At 37.2% G+C, this 18,558-nt stretch overlaps 1 protein-coding gene across 4 annotated transcripts in view; it reads right to left on the bottom strand.

The window, feature by feature from the left end:
* Positions 1-432: 432 nt before the first annotated feature.
* Positions 433-18,558, bottom strand: part of MTUS2 (microtubule associated scaffold protein 2) — a 90,997-nt gene continuing 72,871 nt past the window's right edge. For 3 of the 4 annotated variants that reach the window (XM_039323628.1, XM_039323631.1, XM_039323629.1), the window contains 7 exons: positions 14,981-15,195; positions 10,641-10,746; positions 7,457-7,530; positions 3,876-3,974; positions 3,307-3,426; positions 2,584-2,681; positions 433-1,172 (listed from right to left, as the gene is read on the bottom strand). In XM_039323628.1, coding sequence (XP_039179562.1) covers positions 956-1,172; positions 2,584-2,681; positions 3,307-3,426; positions 3,876-3,974; positions 7,457-7,530; positions 10,641-10,746; positions 14,981-15,195 — 929 coding nt within the window. In that variant the 3' untranslated portion in view covers positions 433-955. The remainder of the gene's footprint in view (positions 1,173-2,583; positions 2,682-3,306; positions 3,427-3,875; positions 3,975-7,456; positions 7,531-10,640; positions 10,747-14,980; positions 15,196-18,558) is intronic. The other variant, XM_039323630.1, reaches the window with a different exon arrangement.

An 18,558-nucleotide genomic window follows, 5' to 3' on the forward strand; every position in this document is an offset into this window, starting at 1 on the left:
TTTTAGCCAAAATTTGATGGTCACTGTACAAAGAAAAGTTTTATCGTGTTTGGGGGGGGGGGAAAGGAAGATTTGTGTTCATGTTTTTATATATATTAACTTGTTAGCAATTTAGAAACCTTAAAAAAAGCAAGTCAGTCTTATGAGCTAAATAAATAAAGTAACTGGCTGACTACAATTGCAAATACTAAACCTGGAAAATGAGTGACCATGGTAGGCATTGAGTAGAAAATCAATTTTCATTTTTGAAGTCAGTAACTACTTAAAAATTCAAAAGTCGCTGGTGTCCTGCTTTAGAGAATGTACCACTCGGTGGTCATTTAGAAGATGCTTCTCCTTTTTTCTAACTTTTTTCTAGTCTGGATAGAAATGTTCCTGGGAAGCTTTGACCCCAGCCACCCCTCCCCCCCCACCCAAAAGCAATTCCTTTCAGAATAATTTTTAGGCACGTTTTACAAAATTGCTGTCTTGAAAATATCAGCACTTTTTGCAAAATTAGTTCATGAAAAATTGCAACTCAGAACAGCTACGGTTACACATGCAGAGCTGTATACAGTATGTAGGCCTTTTGGGTGTTTACATTTTGTGCCTGTATTTTAATACAATCCATACTTCACCAAAGCCATAGATGTAAGCAGAGCTATTTGCAATTAACCCGAAATATTATTGTGGAAAAAGAAATCATTCAGAGTGAATGATAAGTAACAGTAAGAGTTTTCCAGTGCTTTTGCCTCTAATCCCAGAAGATGTTTCCATGCATCAGACTACATTGCTATTTTTTGACCTCGTTCTGAGTTGCTGATGCTGAAATGACAAAAGTACATTGCCTAATCATAAGGAACTAGAGAATAGGTGGGACCAGCAACAAATCTTTCACTGCAGTTCATAATAATTTGCTTGGACTGCAATTTTCCATATTCTGGGCCAAGTCTGTTTAAGTAGGTGCATTGGTCTGTCATCTTGGTACTGTGCTGACTTTAGCTGGAGTTGGGGGTCCCGATGAAGAGCGGTAAATGCGTGTTGGAGAAGTTGGAGATAGTTTAACAGGACTCATGGGTTCTGAGGTCTGCAGTTTCCACAGCAACTCTTCATTTGTTCTGCTCAGCCTCTTTTTTTCCTTGCTTTCCTTCTCAACATATTCTTGGAGATTAGCATTTTCTTCAGATAACTGTCTGGAGAAGATGACAAGAGAACACCAAACTTGACATCACAAACAGGAAGAACACTCTGATCATTGACCAGGACTTCAACAAATACAATATTTTTTCCTAAAGAGCTTTTTTACTCCACTGATTAAAAAAAATTCATCATAATCATTTTGAAGCATAGAGAAGTCCAGCAACAGGCCTACATATAAATTAGACCTGAACAATTTTATACTATACATTTAGAAACAACAGTGTAAAAAGTATCTGGATAAGTCCCCTAGTTCTACTTATAAAGACCTTAGATAGTAGGTTAGTCTGAGACAATCATTGCCAACTGAATATACATGCTACGGTAGATGACTGAGTTATTTGACTCAGGAGAACATAGCATCATAATTTCATAACACTTCACAGCCAGAAAAGTTAATGCCACTAATAATATGTACATCAACTTACAGATGTTGACTTATGCTGGCAGATCTGGCAATGCAGATACAGAAAATTGGGAACAGCTTATAAAAGCTTTTAAAGCAGCTGTGTGACTGACCCTTGCAAATATGCATCTGTGTTAAGCAGATGAAGAGAAGAGCTTAGATGTACAACAAACTGCTCACCTGCATTTTGTTTCATAATTAGGACTATTCATTATTTTTTTAACTCTTGCTTATTTTGAAACTTTTTTTGCTTCTATTCCTTCAAAGGAAAAAGTTGATGCAATTTTCTGCCAAAGACTCAAGGAAGGAAGAACGTGGTTAGAGAAGCACCCATAACATTGGTGCAACAATGGACAATGATGTTTTACCTCATGTGGGTACATAAAGATAAACAAAAGGTCAACAACCCCACTTCAGCAAGGCATTTCTGACTCATATACTATTACTAGAAAGTGAATTTATGAAATATTACTATGGTAAATAAGCACTCAAACAATTCATGGATGTTGTAATTTGAATTAAGCAAATCTTTGATTCATAGTTCAGTCGTGTAGAGTACAATCCTGTAAATGTTACTTGGGATGCTGGACAATTTTATTTTTTCTTTATTTTTTAAAATGAATGTTTTCCATTCACATTTCTTGCACCTCTTCATGGATCAGAATACAGTGTATTTTAGGCAATATACATAGATAGAAAATATGCACAAAAAGCACATTTTACAGAAAATATACAAGCTAAGAGCATATTTTCAGTGCATTTCCCAATGGGCAAAAAACTAACTGAACACATGTGAGATTGATACTTTCATACCTATTTGTAAATAATTCCTGCTGTAGCAACCCTAATCAGCATGGCATATGAACTCTCAATGTATAGAATAATGTTCGTATTCTTCCAGGACTCTGATTCTCTTGAGCACAGTAAACATAAAAAAGATACAATTAAATCAGCTGATGGTTGCCCTATCCTCTTGCTCTGTAGAAAATATTTAAACTGACCTTGTCACCACAGTGTTCTGATCAATCCTGACTTTGAGGTCTTCATTTTGTTGTTGTAGTACTTGAATTTTTTCTTCTAGAATTAAATTCTTTTCTGCCTAAAGAGATAGGGAGGCTGTTATATTTACAAGCATGGGTGTCTGTGAGGGGTGGGACTGGGAGAATGATGAAAGTATTTTGACAATATGATTCAACTCTGAGCATTTCTGCAAAAAACACTGTAATGAAGCATGCATGTCCCTAGGGGGGAAATCCTGCACAGAGTTGTTATTCTGAGAAATTGCTGGATTCTACAGATGCCTCTGAATCCAAGCAATTTGTATTGGAGACTTTCTCCAAAAGATTATGATATAAAAGTTTTCTACAAGTCATTTCTACCCAGATCTGAATTAAACCACGTGTATATTCACCTCTGGAATCTAATAATTAGAAAATTAGGATTACTGCAACCACATGTAAGATGCAGCTAAGACAGACAAAAGTTTTTAAGAACTTGTCACTAGCAATTCCACATTAGTTGCTGATCAAGTGTTGTCACGGGAAACAATTTTTAGCCAGGCAAAACACACTGGCGAAGGTGAGAGCTCTACACCTCTGCATATGGAAGGTGTCTAATTGGGCAAGATTGTTCTGATAGATAAGCAACAACATATTAATCTGTGCTTTTTAATCACTTCAAGTTTTTCATAAACAATATGAAAACAGCAGCAAATGAGACATCACCAGCTTTTCTAGCTCCACGATCCTCTTTTCTTGTTGATGAATAAGTACATTCTTCATCTCCAGGACCTGCTTTAGGCTCTTCATATCTTCTTCTAAATGCTGATACGGAGCCAGGGCAACCTAAAAAAACACAGAATGACACGGGAAGCAGCACTATTGGATCACACAGGACAGGGGCTCCTATGCTCAGTAGTGTAAAAACAATACAAACTGAGCTTGTACAAATCGATCCTGATTTAATTAAATTGGCAACCTGAATACAACTTGATTAAAGAAAACAGCAAGATGCTGGTTGATGCAGCTGAACTGACTGAAGCCTCTCCATTCAGAAGCTATGAAGGGAAGATTCATAATGCTGGCACCTGCTTCATATTTTGACAAGATGGAATGAAAACAGCAGGGATGGTAGACTTATTTGTAGACATTAATCCAGAAAGTTGCAGGCTTCAATCAGTAGGCCCTTTAATCTGGTTCTGGAATTTCTCTTGTAATGTCATAGAACAAGAAAAACATCTTTTGTATTTTTGAGTTAGAGTGAATAATGCACAAACATATACTGTATTGATTACCTCTAGTTGTTCTTCAGTGTTTTTCTTCAATGCCTCTTCAAATCGTTTTGCCTTGTCCTTTAGAGACTGGCTTTGAAAAGTGAGAGTATCTACCTGGTCCTGTAAATGATATTAAATACAATCACTTGTGAATGATGATCTAATTCACTTCTGGGCAAACATTTTAGATATGTCCTCTGAAAAAAAAAAGTAATTGTTTTAAGTAAACCCCAAAGTGGGTAGCATAGAGTTCTCTGAGCCTCAAGGCAAATCTGTCAGACATGAGTTACTAATTAATGTTGAGAAAGCACCCTACTGGCTTCAGCAATTAATGGGAGAGAAGAAAGAAGAGAAAAGGAGGAGGAGGATCTTCTCCCCTGCAGCGATGAGCCTGAGTTTTATGGCCATTTTCCCTCACCATTTTGATTACATAAAATATCCCTTCCTTGACTGAGAGGAGATGAGGTGGCTGACATGGAAGGCCAGATTCTTCTGTTTGAGCAGGGGGCTGGACTAGAAGACCTCCAAGGTCCCTTCCAGATTCTATTCTATTCCTATTCCTATTCTGTTCTGTTCATTTTCTCCATCCTTCCATTTGTAGATCTTACTCTTCTGGTATAACTCTTCTTGTAGCCTGCATGATCAAGTTCCATTTTAGATAGAAGGTATGGGGCATGGGAGAATGGCCTTTCTGCTTGAATGGACTCCAGAAGATGGTAGAGGCCTGGAGGAACGTTGTTTATGGGATCACGATGGGTCGGACACAACTTCGCAACTAACAACAACAAGCAGGATATTTGGAGTTATAGTAAAACTAGCCTTATCTTTGAAATGTTGCAGCTTGCTGGAGCTGATAGTTGTCTATTTCCAAGCTTGCAGAAGGAAGCTCTGCCTCCTGCCTCAGTCAGAGCTTTTAGATGTTCTAGCTTAGCCAGTCTTTTAAGGAGAAAGTATTTAAGTCTCATAGTGTTTAAGATCCTCAGAACAGAAACTGCTCTGATATTTTTTTTTATACAACTAGATGAATACACAGCAACAAGATGGGATGTGTGTATGTATGTATGTGTGAGTGTCATATGCATAAGTAAGTGTTTAATTTTCCTCCTGTCCATTCAAGAGTTAAAAGATTTTCTGCTTTGCTTTTTGAGGATTTATAGCAGTTGAGACCACCAGTGATTCTTTGTCCTTGTCATGAAGTTGGCAGTTTTAATCTTTCTGCAGGTCTGTGTTGTGTTAGTTTAAGAAATGCCAATTGTCTATGCTGCCACATCATTCTAAGCAGAATTACAACAAGTGTCGAGGTACCAATTTCACTCTTCAAAAACACAGCAAACGCTTCCCATCCAGCCTAGTGCACCACTTAGGTTACTTTTAAGGCAAATCATAATGTTTAGGGTTTATCAATAAAGGAGAATAGGTTTTAGTATGTTAATGCAGCAACTGTGGCTTCTTGAATAAACCATAGATAAATAGTCCATGGTGGCATGTGAACATAGCCAATACATGAAAAAAGCATCATCTTCATTTCTTTTTTCCTATTATTCATTCATGGAAGAATATGTTTCACTGAATACAGTATTTGAAAATGCTGGGTCATTAGTAGTGGTAGCCATGACTCTGTTCCTAACTGTATTACAGCAATGCCAAAATGTGTATTGTGACATAATGTTGCAAGCATCTTATTTGTTTTGCAACATATATTTAGTCATTTGTCCTTCCCTCTACCTCTTTTATATTGTGGTATTTATCATGATTTAAATTTGGTTTTAATGCAACCTTTTAAAATCTGACTTTGCAAACTATTGAACAAAGGTAACACATAAAACAATAATCAATAATTTACATGTGTGTCCTTGGTATATGTGCTTGAGGAAGTGTGATGGCTCAGTGGCTAAAGACACTGAGCTTGCCAGCTGGAAAGCTTACAGCCCAGGTTCAAGACCTGAGCACTGCATGAAGGGGTGAGCTCCTGTTATTTACCCAGTTCCTGCCCACTTAGCAGCTGAAAAGCATGCCAATATGAGTAGATAAATAGGTACCACTGTGATGGGAAAGTAACAGCATTCAGTGCATCTCAGTGTATAGTCATGCTGGCTACATGACCATGGAAATTGTCTTCAAATAACACTGGCTCTCCTGGTTAAGAAATGGAGATGAGCACTGTTCCCTATAGTCAGACATGACTGGACAGCATTGTTCCCTATAGTCGGACATGACCTGACTTTTACCTTTATATATGCTTGATTTCAATGTTCATCAGAAACTCAGAAGAGCCTGGATAGATCAGGCTAGTTCAGCCATAATCTTTGCTTGCAAGGGAACAGTTCCAGCCCTCTGATCATTTTGCCAGATGTTTTCCAGATCTACGATATCCTTTTCAGTCATGATAACAAGAACTGTACACAATACTCCAAGGACATTTCCTCACTAGTAATTTAGTGTTTTGTAGCATCAGCCAGCCAGGGCTGTAGTGATATAAAGCCTGTCTTTGTTACAGTTTTATCATCCCAGTGATACCTGGAAATCACTATAAATCATTACTGAGCAAATAGCACAAATGTGGTCTTATCACAGAACTGTATAAGAGCAAAATTATATTAGCAGTTCCTTTTTCAATTTCATTTTTATTGCCTCCAAGCATGAAATTGGGACTGTTTCACAAAGGGACTAACGTTTTCATCGAGCTGTGCATTATGGCTACAAGCCAGTCATTGTCAGCTCGGATATCATGTAGATGGTTACCTAATCTCTACGCTGAAGGCCTACATATCATTTCCTGAGATACCTACTGGTTGACCGGCATCCTCTTCCCTGTAATTTCAAGCTCTTACAGGATGACAGAGAACAAGTCCAGTTCTTCCTTTACAATGACAACTCTTTAAAGATCTGAAGACTTTACTTCTGCGGGTTTAACATTCCAAGTTCCTTTAATTATACTGCATAGGGTTTGGCTTCCACTTTTTCCCTGATCTTGTTAGCCCTTCTCTGAACTTGCTCCAATGAAGTCTCTTTTAGACTTCATCCCAGAACAGCATTGCTTCTTTAACTGGACTTTCCATTTCTCCCTGCTAAAGTTTCTTTCTGTTCAAACACTTTAGATCTTTTTTGGATCCCCCCTTTTTCTTCTAAAAATATTAGCCAGCCCTGGTTTTGTGCAAGTGTGATTTCCTCAACTTCTTAATCCAGGTTATTAATAAAAATGAATCAGGATTCAAGATAGAGAAACAATGTAATTTTTCCAGCATATTCTTCATTTGCTGCCTTTAAACATTTTGTGGCTTGATCTTCAAAAATAATTTGAAGCAGGAGAAAAACAAATAACAAAAATCTTACCCCAGAAATCCTAACCTGGGGGGGGGGGTGTTCTTGAGTACCATCTGTATGCAAACTCACAGCACTAATCAAAGAAATAGTAGACAAGTACGGCTGATGAAAAGGGAAGCTAGGAGGTATTTTAATAGACACAAACCGCTCCGTATCAAGATACTTTAGAGTCTGTTTCATGTTGCTGCTTTTGAACTGCTGGAAGAATTTTGTTCTTCAGGAGATTCACATAATGTAACAAGCAACAATTCCAACCAGCATATGAATAAAATACTAACCTGGAGTGACAAGCGCAACTTTTCAAAATTTTCTTCAAGTTCTCTTTTTTCTTGTTCATGAGCAGACTTCATTTCTAGAGGGAATTTTTGTAAAGAAATCACACACATTTCATGAGCGTGCCCATGTTTGCATTTTAATATGATTTTAATGAAAACTGCGATAGTTAAAAAAAATTAAATTTGGAACTGCTGAATGAATATTTGTTGATTCAGTTACTGTGATCTAGTGAATTTAGAAGTTTCCTGTTGTAAACTCAGCTGACAGCCTATACAGTGTGGAAAGAAAGAAAGAAAGAAAGAAAGAAAGAAAGAAAGAAAGAAAGAAAGAAAGAAAGACACCTCTCTTCTTAAATATTGATGACATTTTGTTGACCCCCAGTAATTTGTGGTTTAATAACCCATGTGTTAAAAATTAATTGCTATAAGCTCATGACTTCATAAATAATAAAAACCTGTTTCAATGCTAACTTCACTCACAAGAGGGCAATCTTATTGCATAAACCTGCATAAACCTTAGATGATTGGAGATAAGCAACATCTGCGCTAAGTCTTACAATTGCTCTTCAAACAGCATAATAGTTTAGACAAGAAGTGGAATTTTGTTTATTAAAGAATGGTGAGAGATGTCATTCATGACAGAGATGTAAAATACACTTAATATACACCAAAATAGCTTTGAAAAATATTAATAATGATGGTTAGAGTATGTATAATTGAGAAACAGTATTGATATTTAATGATTGGGATTCCATACTTAGGAAAGTCAATAATGCTTTCAATAATAATCTATCTTAGAGTTGTTGCTAAATATTTATTTCTACAGCAGTGCTTTAGACAAAGCTTCTCCAATTTTAGTGGGCCATTTGCATTGCCTTTAACTTTCTCCTGCCCAAATTTGATAGATTATAAATTCCTAGGTAGAAGCTGTTGCTAGGGAAACTATGTCATAATAAAACTCCTAGTCAAAAAGATACTAGAGCAATTTTTATGATTTTCCTAGCAAGCTCTTCTGAGACCATAGCTCAGTACTAATATGTGCAGAAAAGGAATTGTTAGCATTGTTTTTTAATATATAAATATCTTAGAAAAATTAAACCAAAACAATCCCAATGGAGGCCCCCCAAACATTCTCTGTCATTGTAGATAACATTGAGTAAAATGGACCAATATAAGATAGGAACTATCTTATCTATATATCTCGGTTTCATCTATCAAGTGAAATGTTAAATAAATAAGCAAAAAATTGATTGTGAGTTGTTTAATACAGATTTCTGATGGTAGGAAGAGACAATTTAATACTCTTCATACATTTTGAATGAATAAAACCCGATCAGCATGATCAATGGTCAAGAGTTTCGGGAATTATAGACAAAATATTTAGAGAGACAAGGTGAGAAATATGTGTAATATAACTTGATATGTCAAATCAAAATATTTCTTTTTAAAATAATATTTCTTTGAATGAATGCCCTGTAAAAATAAAAATAAGAGACATGATATCAGTAAAAATAAAAATGATTCTTGGATAATAATCCCAAAAGTTGATATAGAAAGAATCTCTGAATCCTAGAACTGTGGAATTGGAAAGAACCCCAAAGATCATCTAGTCCACTATTCTGTGATATATGAAGCCATCCTTGAGACATGCCTGGCCGTGTCTCAAAGACAGAGAACTCACAACCTTAGTAACTGTTCCACTATTGTAGAGACCTATCTGGAAGTTTTTCTTTATATTTAAATAAAATCTAGGTAGTTGCAATGTACATTCATTATACTTTTATACTATACTTTTAGAATTATACACCCATAGAAGAATTCAACTGTGGACAGCCTCAGAGTTGGGCTTTTTGTAATTATTATTATTATTATTATTATTATTATTATTATTATTATTATGTATTCAATTATTGACTATCCTATTCATGGACCCAGAAGAGCAGTTTCCCAACAAGCAACCTCACACCTGGGCTACCCAACTTTCAAATGTCATCTCTCAGTATGGATTCTCCATCCAATTTCCAGTCTAATCAGATCTAAAGGCCAACGAAGTCTTCAAACAAAGCATTATTGATGTGGCTGCCCAAGATAATATTGCAGCACTTAAATGTGTCAAGTCTCTAAAGTGACTGGCTCAATACAAGCCAGCTTCGGTCATAAAAATATCTGACATCTGATTTGCCTCAACATCTCAGAAGAGCTTTTTCTAGAAATCAGTTTGAACAAATGGGCTCAAATGGTAAGACATGGGAGATTTTATGGAGTCCCAATTGAAAAAAGACAGTGTATTTGTGGAACACCAGCCACTGAAGACACTGAACACATTCTTGTTGACTGCAAATTGTACTCTCCAGAAGCTTATTATACCCTTATTTGAAAACTAAAAAAATTGGGGCAGCCAGGAGAAACAGTCTTATTTACTGCAGGGAACGAAACTACATGTCACCTGCACCCTTCTTTTCCAAGTCCATCTCAAAGAGGACAGAATACATAGATCAGATTGGGGTTAACTATAGCAGTGACAATTTATTTATAGTTATTTATTTATGCTACAATCAATTGACTAAATTATAAAGTTTTCTTCGTTCCTTTAATTGATGACTTTCTGTAGAAGTGAAATTTTCTGTATTTATTTATATCTTGCCTTTATTATTTTTACAAGTACCTCAAGGCAACAAACAATACTCCTTCCTCCTCCTATTTTTTCCACAACAACTATGGTATGTGAGGTGGGTTGGGCTGAGGGAGAATGACTGGCCCCAAATCACTCAGCTGGCTTTCATAGCTAAATGGGATTTGAAGTCACAGTCTCCAGCTTTCTAGCCTGGTACCTTAACCCTTAGACCAGGGGTGTCAAACTGCCAGCCCATGGGCCGGATGCGTCATGTGGAAGCTGCACCCACCCCATTATTGGCAATGGCAAAACAGTCCTGATACGTCGTGCGACATCACGTGATGTCACGAGTTTGACATGTCTGTCTTAGACCAACATGGCCCAGTTTTAGTCTGACACTTGAAATTAAAATAAAATAACCAATTTTTAACCTGACACTTGAGAATTTGTATAATATAGTATAATTTCCTGGACTTTTCTGAGGAAGGCATCCCACAAACTCAAATTGGTTCCTCCCATATCACCATCTAAAATGGTAGAATAATCCAGTGCTTGCTAGGATTAAAGAATTACCGTGAATTTTGTGCTCAAATTCATCCTGAAGTTCTTCAATGGCAATTGCGTGGCTATTTTCCATCTCTAATACTGCCACTTCCTGAATTGCTGCAATGTCATCCACCTGTTTAAATAACAAAACACAAATATAAGAAGTAAACTAGCTATGGTGGCTTTAAACAAGAACAGTTGGATCTTATGAAAACAAGAGATTACATTTGACAGATCTAATCCAGTAGAATATTTACCTGAAACACATTTTTTTTCAGCAAGTTCCTCCTAACAGTGAGAAAGGTCATTGCTTGGGGAGCCAAAAACTTGACTAACAGATGTTCTTCCAATCCATCTTTCAACTAGCCTGTTCACGGATGAATCTATGGATCTTTTGACTGATTATATTTGTAAGTCTTTTGGTGCACAGCAGGCTCTCTTGAACTATGGCATGAGTCCCTACAGTTGATTTGCAAAGATTATACATGATTGCAAGTAAGAGTCTTTGATTTTTATGCATGCATAGCATATACTCTATCTCTTTGGTTTGTCAATAAGGGTTTCCCTAGGGACTTCAGAGATTCAACCTGAGATATTTTGTATACCTATCAGCTATGGTGCTTCATGTCCAAAACTTTGTTATATACTTTATATACTTTCTTGCACCAGGCTGAAATCATTCTGAAGCCATGTTTGGACAGAATAATGTAATATGTTTTTGTAATCTACTGTAGCCTTCCTCATAAAAGCATTTCTTAAATACAAATAGTCCTTGGTCATCAGACAATTGTAACATAGGTTACTACATGATAGCACCAAATTTTATGACCTGTTTTTGGTGATCATTAAGTGAATGCAAAAAGCGAACATTGTTTGCTATAAGGTGTTTTTTGCTGGAAACTGGAAGTAAATGCTAGTAGTAGTACTAGTAGTAATAATAATAATAATAATAATAATAACAACAACAACAACAACAACAACATAACACCCCAGACTTAACAATTGTCAATAAGAAAGACAAAAAAGTCTGGATAGTGGACGCGGCAGTGCCTGGAGACAGCAGAATAGACGAGAAAGAACTGGAGAAGATAACAAAATACAAAGACCTACAAATAGAAATAGAAAGACTGTGGCAAAGCAAGCAAGGGTAGTACCAATAGTCATAGGCTCCTTGGGTGCAATCCCAAAACAACTGGAGCACCACTTGAACACCATTGGCATTAACAAATTCGCTATTAGTCAATTGCAAAAGGCGGCCTTACTAGGAACTGCTTCCATCCTGCGACGATATCTGTAATACCATCAAACATCCACGTCTGCCTATCCCAGGTCCTGGGTAAGGACTCGATAGGTAGACAAAATGCCAAATCCAGTCTGAACATCTGGCTGACTGTGCGATGATCCATAATAATAATATTAAAGTTGGAAGGGACCTTGGAGGTCATTTAGTCCAACCCCCTGCTCAGGCAGGAAACCCTACACCATTTTGGACAAATGGCTGTCCAGTCTCTTCTTAAAAACTTCCAGTGTTGGAGCATTTATTGCTTCTGGAGGCAAGCTGTTCCACTGATTAATTGTTCTCACTGTCAGGAAGTTTCTCCTTAGTTCTAGGTTGCTTCTCTCCTTGATTAGTTTCCACCCGTTGCTTCTTGTCCTGCCTTCAGGTGCTTTGGAAAATAGCTTGATTCCCTCTTCTTTATGGCAGCCCCTGAGATATTGGAATACTGCTATCATGTCTGCTATCATATAGTTTCCGGCAAAAATGTCTTAAAGCATGCTCATGTGACCACAGGACTCTGCAAACAGCTGTAAACGCTGGCCAGCTACCAAGCACCCAAAATGTGGCCATGTCAAGGCAGAGAGGGGGCCTTGACTTTGAATCTGGGCTATAAGAAGCTTTTTGGGGGGGTCCAATGTAACTTTGAATGATTGCTAAGTTGAGGACTACCTGTAAGCATATCTACAGTAACTTACAAAGTTAATAAAATACCATATATACTATCTCTATCAAAGTCTAAGATTAATGGCTAAAACAAGAGAAAGCAGCAGGTAAGATTTCTCTTTGACATGCTCAATACATTGTTAAATCATATAAAAATAAAAGCAAAAAAAAGAGAAAAGTTCTGCTTCATTCTAGTGAGTTTTCTTAGAGAGGGCATTTTATATATGGAATCCATTAAGAAAAACATTGTCTGGTCACTACCTACAATTTCAGATGGTTATTGGACATTGAGCTTATGAGGCATATTTTATTCATTTATTTAATTTACATAGCCACTCAACTCAACAAGTGACCCTGGGTGGCACGTATCATAAAAGCATAAAAGAATAAAATAATTAAATCAATACAAAATAAATATATAAGGCTGTTGAGTAAAACTATTGCCATTGATGTTAATATAGCCAAGAAACAGGGGCCTTAACACGTTCAGGGCCCTTTGCCCAGACACATGATCAGGTCTTCACAGCCTTATGGAAGTCTAGCCTGGGTCATCCTGATTTCTGAAAGTAGAATATTCCAGAGGGTGGGGGTTATGGCAGAGAGAGCATATTTCCTAGTTCCCATCAACCAAAATTACGTGGTTGACAGGACCTGTAACATTCTGGACCGAATTGGATGGGTGGAAATAGCTGAGAGAGAGAAAAAAAACCCCTCAGCTTTGCTTGGTGAAAGCCCATTGCACTCCATCTCGATTCCAACAGTCTCGAGACACTGAAACAGGATATTCATGGCATCACTCAGGCAGCCCAGGATGGAGATATAAAATTGGATATCATCAGCATATTATGATACATAACCTCAAATTATCGAATCATCTCACTCAGGAGTCTCATCTGGATGTTAAAATATGGGAGGAGAGAAAACCAAGAAAAACTGAGGATCCACAAAACAGGCGCTGTACACTGGATCTCTGCCCCCCCCCCCCAACACTGACTGGAATCAACCCTGAACGAAAAGAGGAGAACTAGCACAGTATAGTGCTGCCTACCCCCAACTCCCAAAGCTGGTTTAGAAGGATACCATTGTAGGAAGTCAGCACCTCCCCCCCAGAGAGTGAAATATTTTGGGGAATATTTAAAACAGGCAGGATATAATATTTCCCCTAAAAGAGAAATGGAGAAAAATCTTAACAAAGGCAGAAAGCAGTCTCCCTGCCATAGGAAAAACAGCTTCAAGCTAAGAAACCTGAGGAGGCCAATCTTTAGAGATGGAGATTTGGTAATCCATTCAGAAAGATGGGACACACTATTCATAAGCAAAATTCCTTCAGCCCTCACAGCAGATGGGATAAAGAATTTACATTCTCCCACCCAGCTCCAAGGACAGGACATGACCTCCCAGCTACAATGGGAGTCAGGCAACAATAATTAGAATACCAAAAGGGCATACTTAAGCACAGGCCAAAGTACATTGCACAGGAGCAGACATCTCAAATACAAAGTCCAAAGAAGGTATAAAACCCCACTCACTCTCAACTCCATTTTGTAAGCTGTCCCAGAACTGCATGCTGTTGCTGGTTCTGCTCATCAATAAACAAAAACCTTCTTTCCTATGTAGCCTCCATTTTATTTCCAATGTCTTATTCCCAGCTTGAAACTGGACCTGATTTTTCTTTCAACACCATAATAGATGGTAATGAAGTCCACTAAAAGATCAAGGAAAGCAATGGTGGATGCATTACCCTCATTCCAGTCCTGTTAGAAGTCATCCAAGATTATAATCAATGAGTCTCAGAATCATAACCCGGCCTGAACCCTGATTGAAAGAGGTCCAGATAATGTACTTCATCCAGAGTCCTTTGAAGGTGACACATGTTCACTCTTCACAACCTTTCTTAAAAAGTCAAGGTTGAATACTGGATGAAAACTGTAAAAGTGTCATTGCAAAGCACACAGAACGCCTCCAGGATGAGGCAACCAATTCATGCACCCATCAATTCAACAATCCAGCTGCCCTTGCTGCTGGCTCCAATCTACCAGGGCTTGTTCTCCAAGCCATAACCCAGATAAAGAAATGGGCTTTGGGCACCACACATGATTCCTTCCCAAATGGCCAAACAGCCTGGCAAAAAAATATAAATCACTTGATAGAAGTGATAGAAGACAGAAGACCATTGCAGCTTGGTCCGATCAGGAAATGACCCCAAAAGGCTCTGCTACCATCCAGTTCAAAACAGTAACCTCCCATCATCCACAGCATAATAAAATCCTCCAACCAACAGTGCCTATTTCAAATGCACATGTTGACTTGGTGCTATGATTTAAAAAATGTGTTTTAGCAGCAATTTACAGAAATAAAGTCTGCCTGTCAAATCATGGAGCATAGTCACTCTCAAGTGAGCTTACACTGAATGAACATGACCAACCTGTTCCTGATGCTGACTCTTGATCCTGTCAAGCTTGACTTGGTGATTCTCATGCAAACGTTCTAGTTCAGCACTGTACTGTAACTGCAAACGTTCTTCAAGTGCCTGGAGCTCCTCCTGATGCTGCCAAGTGAGTTTCTGCACAGTCCCCTCAAACTTCTTTTCCATCTCCTCCTTCTCTTTTTGTAGGGTCTCGTATTTCCCTGTATTGAGGGCTGAAATCAGAAGAACCACACGTTAAGGATAGTGGTGGGATTCAAATATGTGAACAACAGGTTCTCTGTGTGGATGCCACTTCTGGAAGTCCATTCTGGGCCTGGGCAACAAAAAATTAGCTACCGGTTCTGCTGAAGTGGTGTGAACTGGCTGAATCCCACCACTGGTTAAAGATCTGCAGAAAAGTCAGGACTGATTCCTTTTAACAATAAAGATGCAGGTGATTCAATTCAGCAAAATAGCAAAATGTGCTGAAATGGACCTGCTCATGATCACAAATGGAATAAATTGGTTCTGTCTCAGTGAAAAGCATCCAGTGACATATTTAACTGATGGGTAGGATTTGCTATCTAAATGGTTGTGAAGCACATTTGTTAATATATTTCTAGAGATCAGATTAAGACTGATTTGTAAATCACATCAGTTCCTTCAGGTAAAGTTGCTCTTCAGACACTTCTACATACTGAGCATTGCCAAAACCACCAACCCTACCTCTTCCTATGGACACAATATCTTTAAAATCTTACTTTCACTTTACATACTAAATATCAAACACTTTTTCTAATATTGAGTGTATTTATCTGCAGCAATTCTAGATATTGCTATGATGACAAATTCATTAATGTTGCACTGTAATCCTTTTAGTGAGTAGCATAATTTAGCGCTATCTAAGAAGCAGCTATCGTTGCTTCTTGTTTCCAAAGTTTCAAGATCAGTACCAGTGAAAATGACTGTGGATGCATTTAAAGTTCTTTCTGATAGATTTGGAAGTGAAATTGGTGGCATGTATTTATGGTATATGTGTCTTCTTTGTATGTTCAAATAACCATGCCTTCCCATTAAATCCAGAGTTAGGAAGTTCTGAGTTGTTTTAGGAGGATTAGGTTCAAATCATGGTTTATGGTCCTGACTTGTTCACTGTTAACAATGACCATGCTAGGGAAGAAAATGATATATTTTAATCAGTCCAAGAAATAGTCCAAATCTCCCAATATACTTTATAATTCAGTTGGAATTTTGATTTAAGATTTTCTAAATTAATACAACACTATAACCATGAGATCACAGAATCTTTCATCTGACAATTTCTGTTTATTTCTTTGCTAGTTTTCTTAATTGCTTTAAATAATTCTGTAATTTTATTCAGTGACCTTTTAGTGTTTTTTTTAAACTTGCCATTGTGGCATAGAAACTGTCAACAATCAAACAAAAATACATTCAAAGTCAGAACTGGGAATCCAGTATAATTGAAACCCATTCAAGCTTTAAATTGAAACTTGCCATTCAAACATCTGTTTAATGAGATTGGCATAGTATAGGTTGCACCAATAGAAGAATACCTGCCAAATCATGCAATGTGTACAGAAATCTAAAACACAATAAAAAGCAGGCTGAAAATTGTAGTTTTTGAGGCACTTTTCTATAAAATACAATATTTAAGATCGGAATGAAGCTATATATAGAGATTATATACACACTAGAAACTTATCTGCAACAGCATTTGCAGTAACAAACTCTGTCAGTTTATAAACCATTGCACATATGCACTTTATTTTCAAGCTGAGAAAAATGTTAAGAGAGCCAGGATACAATTTCTTTATGACATTTCTGTAATAAAATGGTTTAATAAAATAGACGCAAGCAGAGCATAAACTGTGGGTTCACATTATTAGCAATATAACAAAGTTCTGCTCTATATCAGATTTCCAAAGAAAAATTTAATGTGGTAAAAAGAAAGACATATCCTTTCTCCCGGCTTTTTTTCTCTCTCTTTCTTTCTTTCTTTCTTTCCTTCCTTCCTTCCTTCCTTCCTTCCTTCCTTCCTTCCTTCCTTCCTTCCTTCCTTCCTTTCATATACTTCATTTCCTTCCTCTTGGTAAGCTATCATGGTCAGTAGCTACTCCTCTGTCAAATTTTAGCATTATTTCAAGGCACTCAAATGGATAGCTTCATTTACAGAAATTTTATATTTGAGAATTGGATTCAATAGTAACTGTTGGGACATGTTAGCTAGTCCTTGTAAAACTATTAATAGCTATCTAATTCTTCCAACAACTCCTTAACCAGATCAAAATTCCCATCCATCCACAGGAAGGAGAGGCTGTAGCCTTCTGAATTCCTGAAATGAATTCAGTGTATATATATAAAAAAAACAATTTGGAAAAATAGCGAGTTGCTACCTATGCCAGTAACTTTTTTTAGAAGCATTTGGCACAACAAAATTCTGATTCCAGTTAAAAAAATATATGGAGGAATGAGCAGGATTACTGTCCACAAAGAACCTTTATAGACTTCTGCTACATTATATATCTGGTATGCAAATGGTGGCCTTTTAGGGATGGCAGCAAAAGGTTTTGCTTCTGAAGCACATGTATACAAATCACAACTTTTTGTGCAATATCCCTTTGCAAAGAAAATTAAGCTTTTAAACTTGTTTGAACTTTATGTATGTGATCAATATATGTACATGTACATATGTTGGTCAAATGCCACAATAAAGCTTTAGCTAACTATTACTCAAGGGATTATGTAACGGTGAGTTAAAATTCTCAGCCAAGAACAAGCCTACAACTTCTAAATCACATATCTACGCTCATACCAAAACTGCTGCAGGAAACCCCACCTATGACTAGGTACAGCTATCACCATAAGAAAACACAGACTACATCCTACGAAGAGAGTGCCAAGATATAATTTTCTTTCCTTGGACAATTCATCTGTGACCTAAAGGCGACATGTAAGTTCCATGGAAAATGACATTTACTGGTCTGACAGATGGTTGGAAGTTAAATCACAGCACTTGCCCTCAAATGTTTTCTTAGCATTGAGCTGATGTGATTTCCCTGAGCATATGACCTACTGGCAAAGATAAATCCAAATGCAGTATTGTTTAATGGAAAGAAAAGTGAAATGTCACAAGTTATATCACTTATTTCTGTACTAGACAGAATGGTGCAGTAGTTAAGACTAATATTTTTATGCATTTCTGGGTTACAAGGCTTGTAACATTGTAAGTTGAAGAATTAGCTGAATGGCAATGGTGCAACCATTTCTTTCATGGATTTTGGCCAGAACAAAGCCTTAGGTTTAACTGATTTATGTATTTTATATTCTGCATCCAAAAGGAGACAAGAACACATGTGCATGCATGATAATATTTTGCTTTAGCATTCAGATCTCCAGATCTTCAGATTCCAATACAGTTAATGAGTTTTCTCATTGACAAATCCTACTGTCATTGAAAAAAGTATTTTTGTCAGTTTGGGAAATCAAGAGTTGTTCGTTCATGTTTACTTCTCTTACTCAAAATATGTTCGTCAGATATTTATTTCAGTCCTCAGACTGAATGTACAGTATACAAC

The sequence above is a fragment of the Crotalus tigris genome, unplaced genomic scaffold (assembly GCF_016545835.1).
Source record: "Crotalus tigris isolate CLP2741 ecotype Arizona unplaced genomic scaffold, ASM1654583v1 scf7180000024280.1573445, whole genome shotgun sequence".
In the NCBI taxonomy this organism is placed as follows: domain Eukaryota; kingdom Metazoa; phylum Chordata; class Lepidosauria; order Squamata; family Viperidae; genus Crotalus; species Crotalus tigris.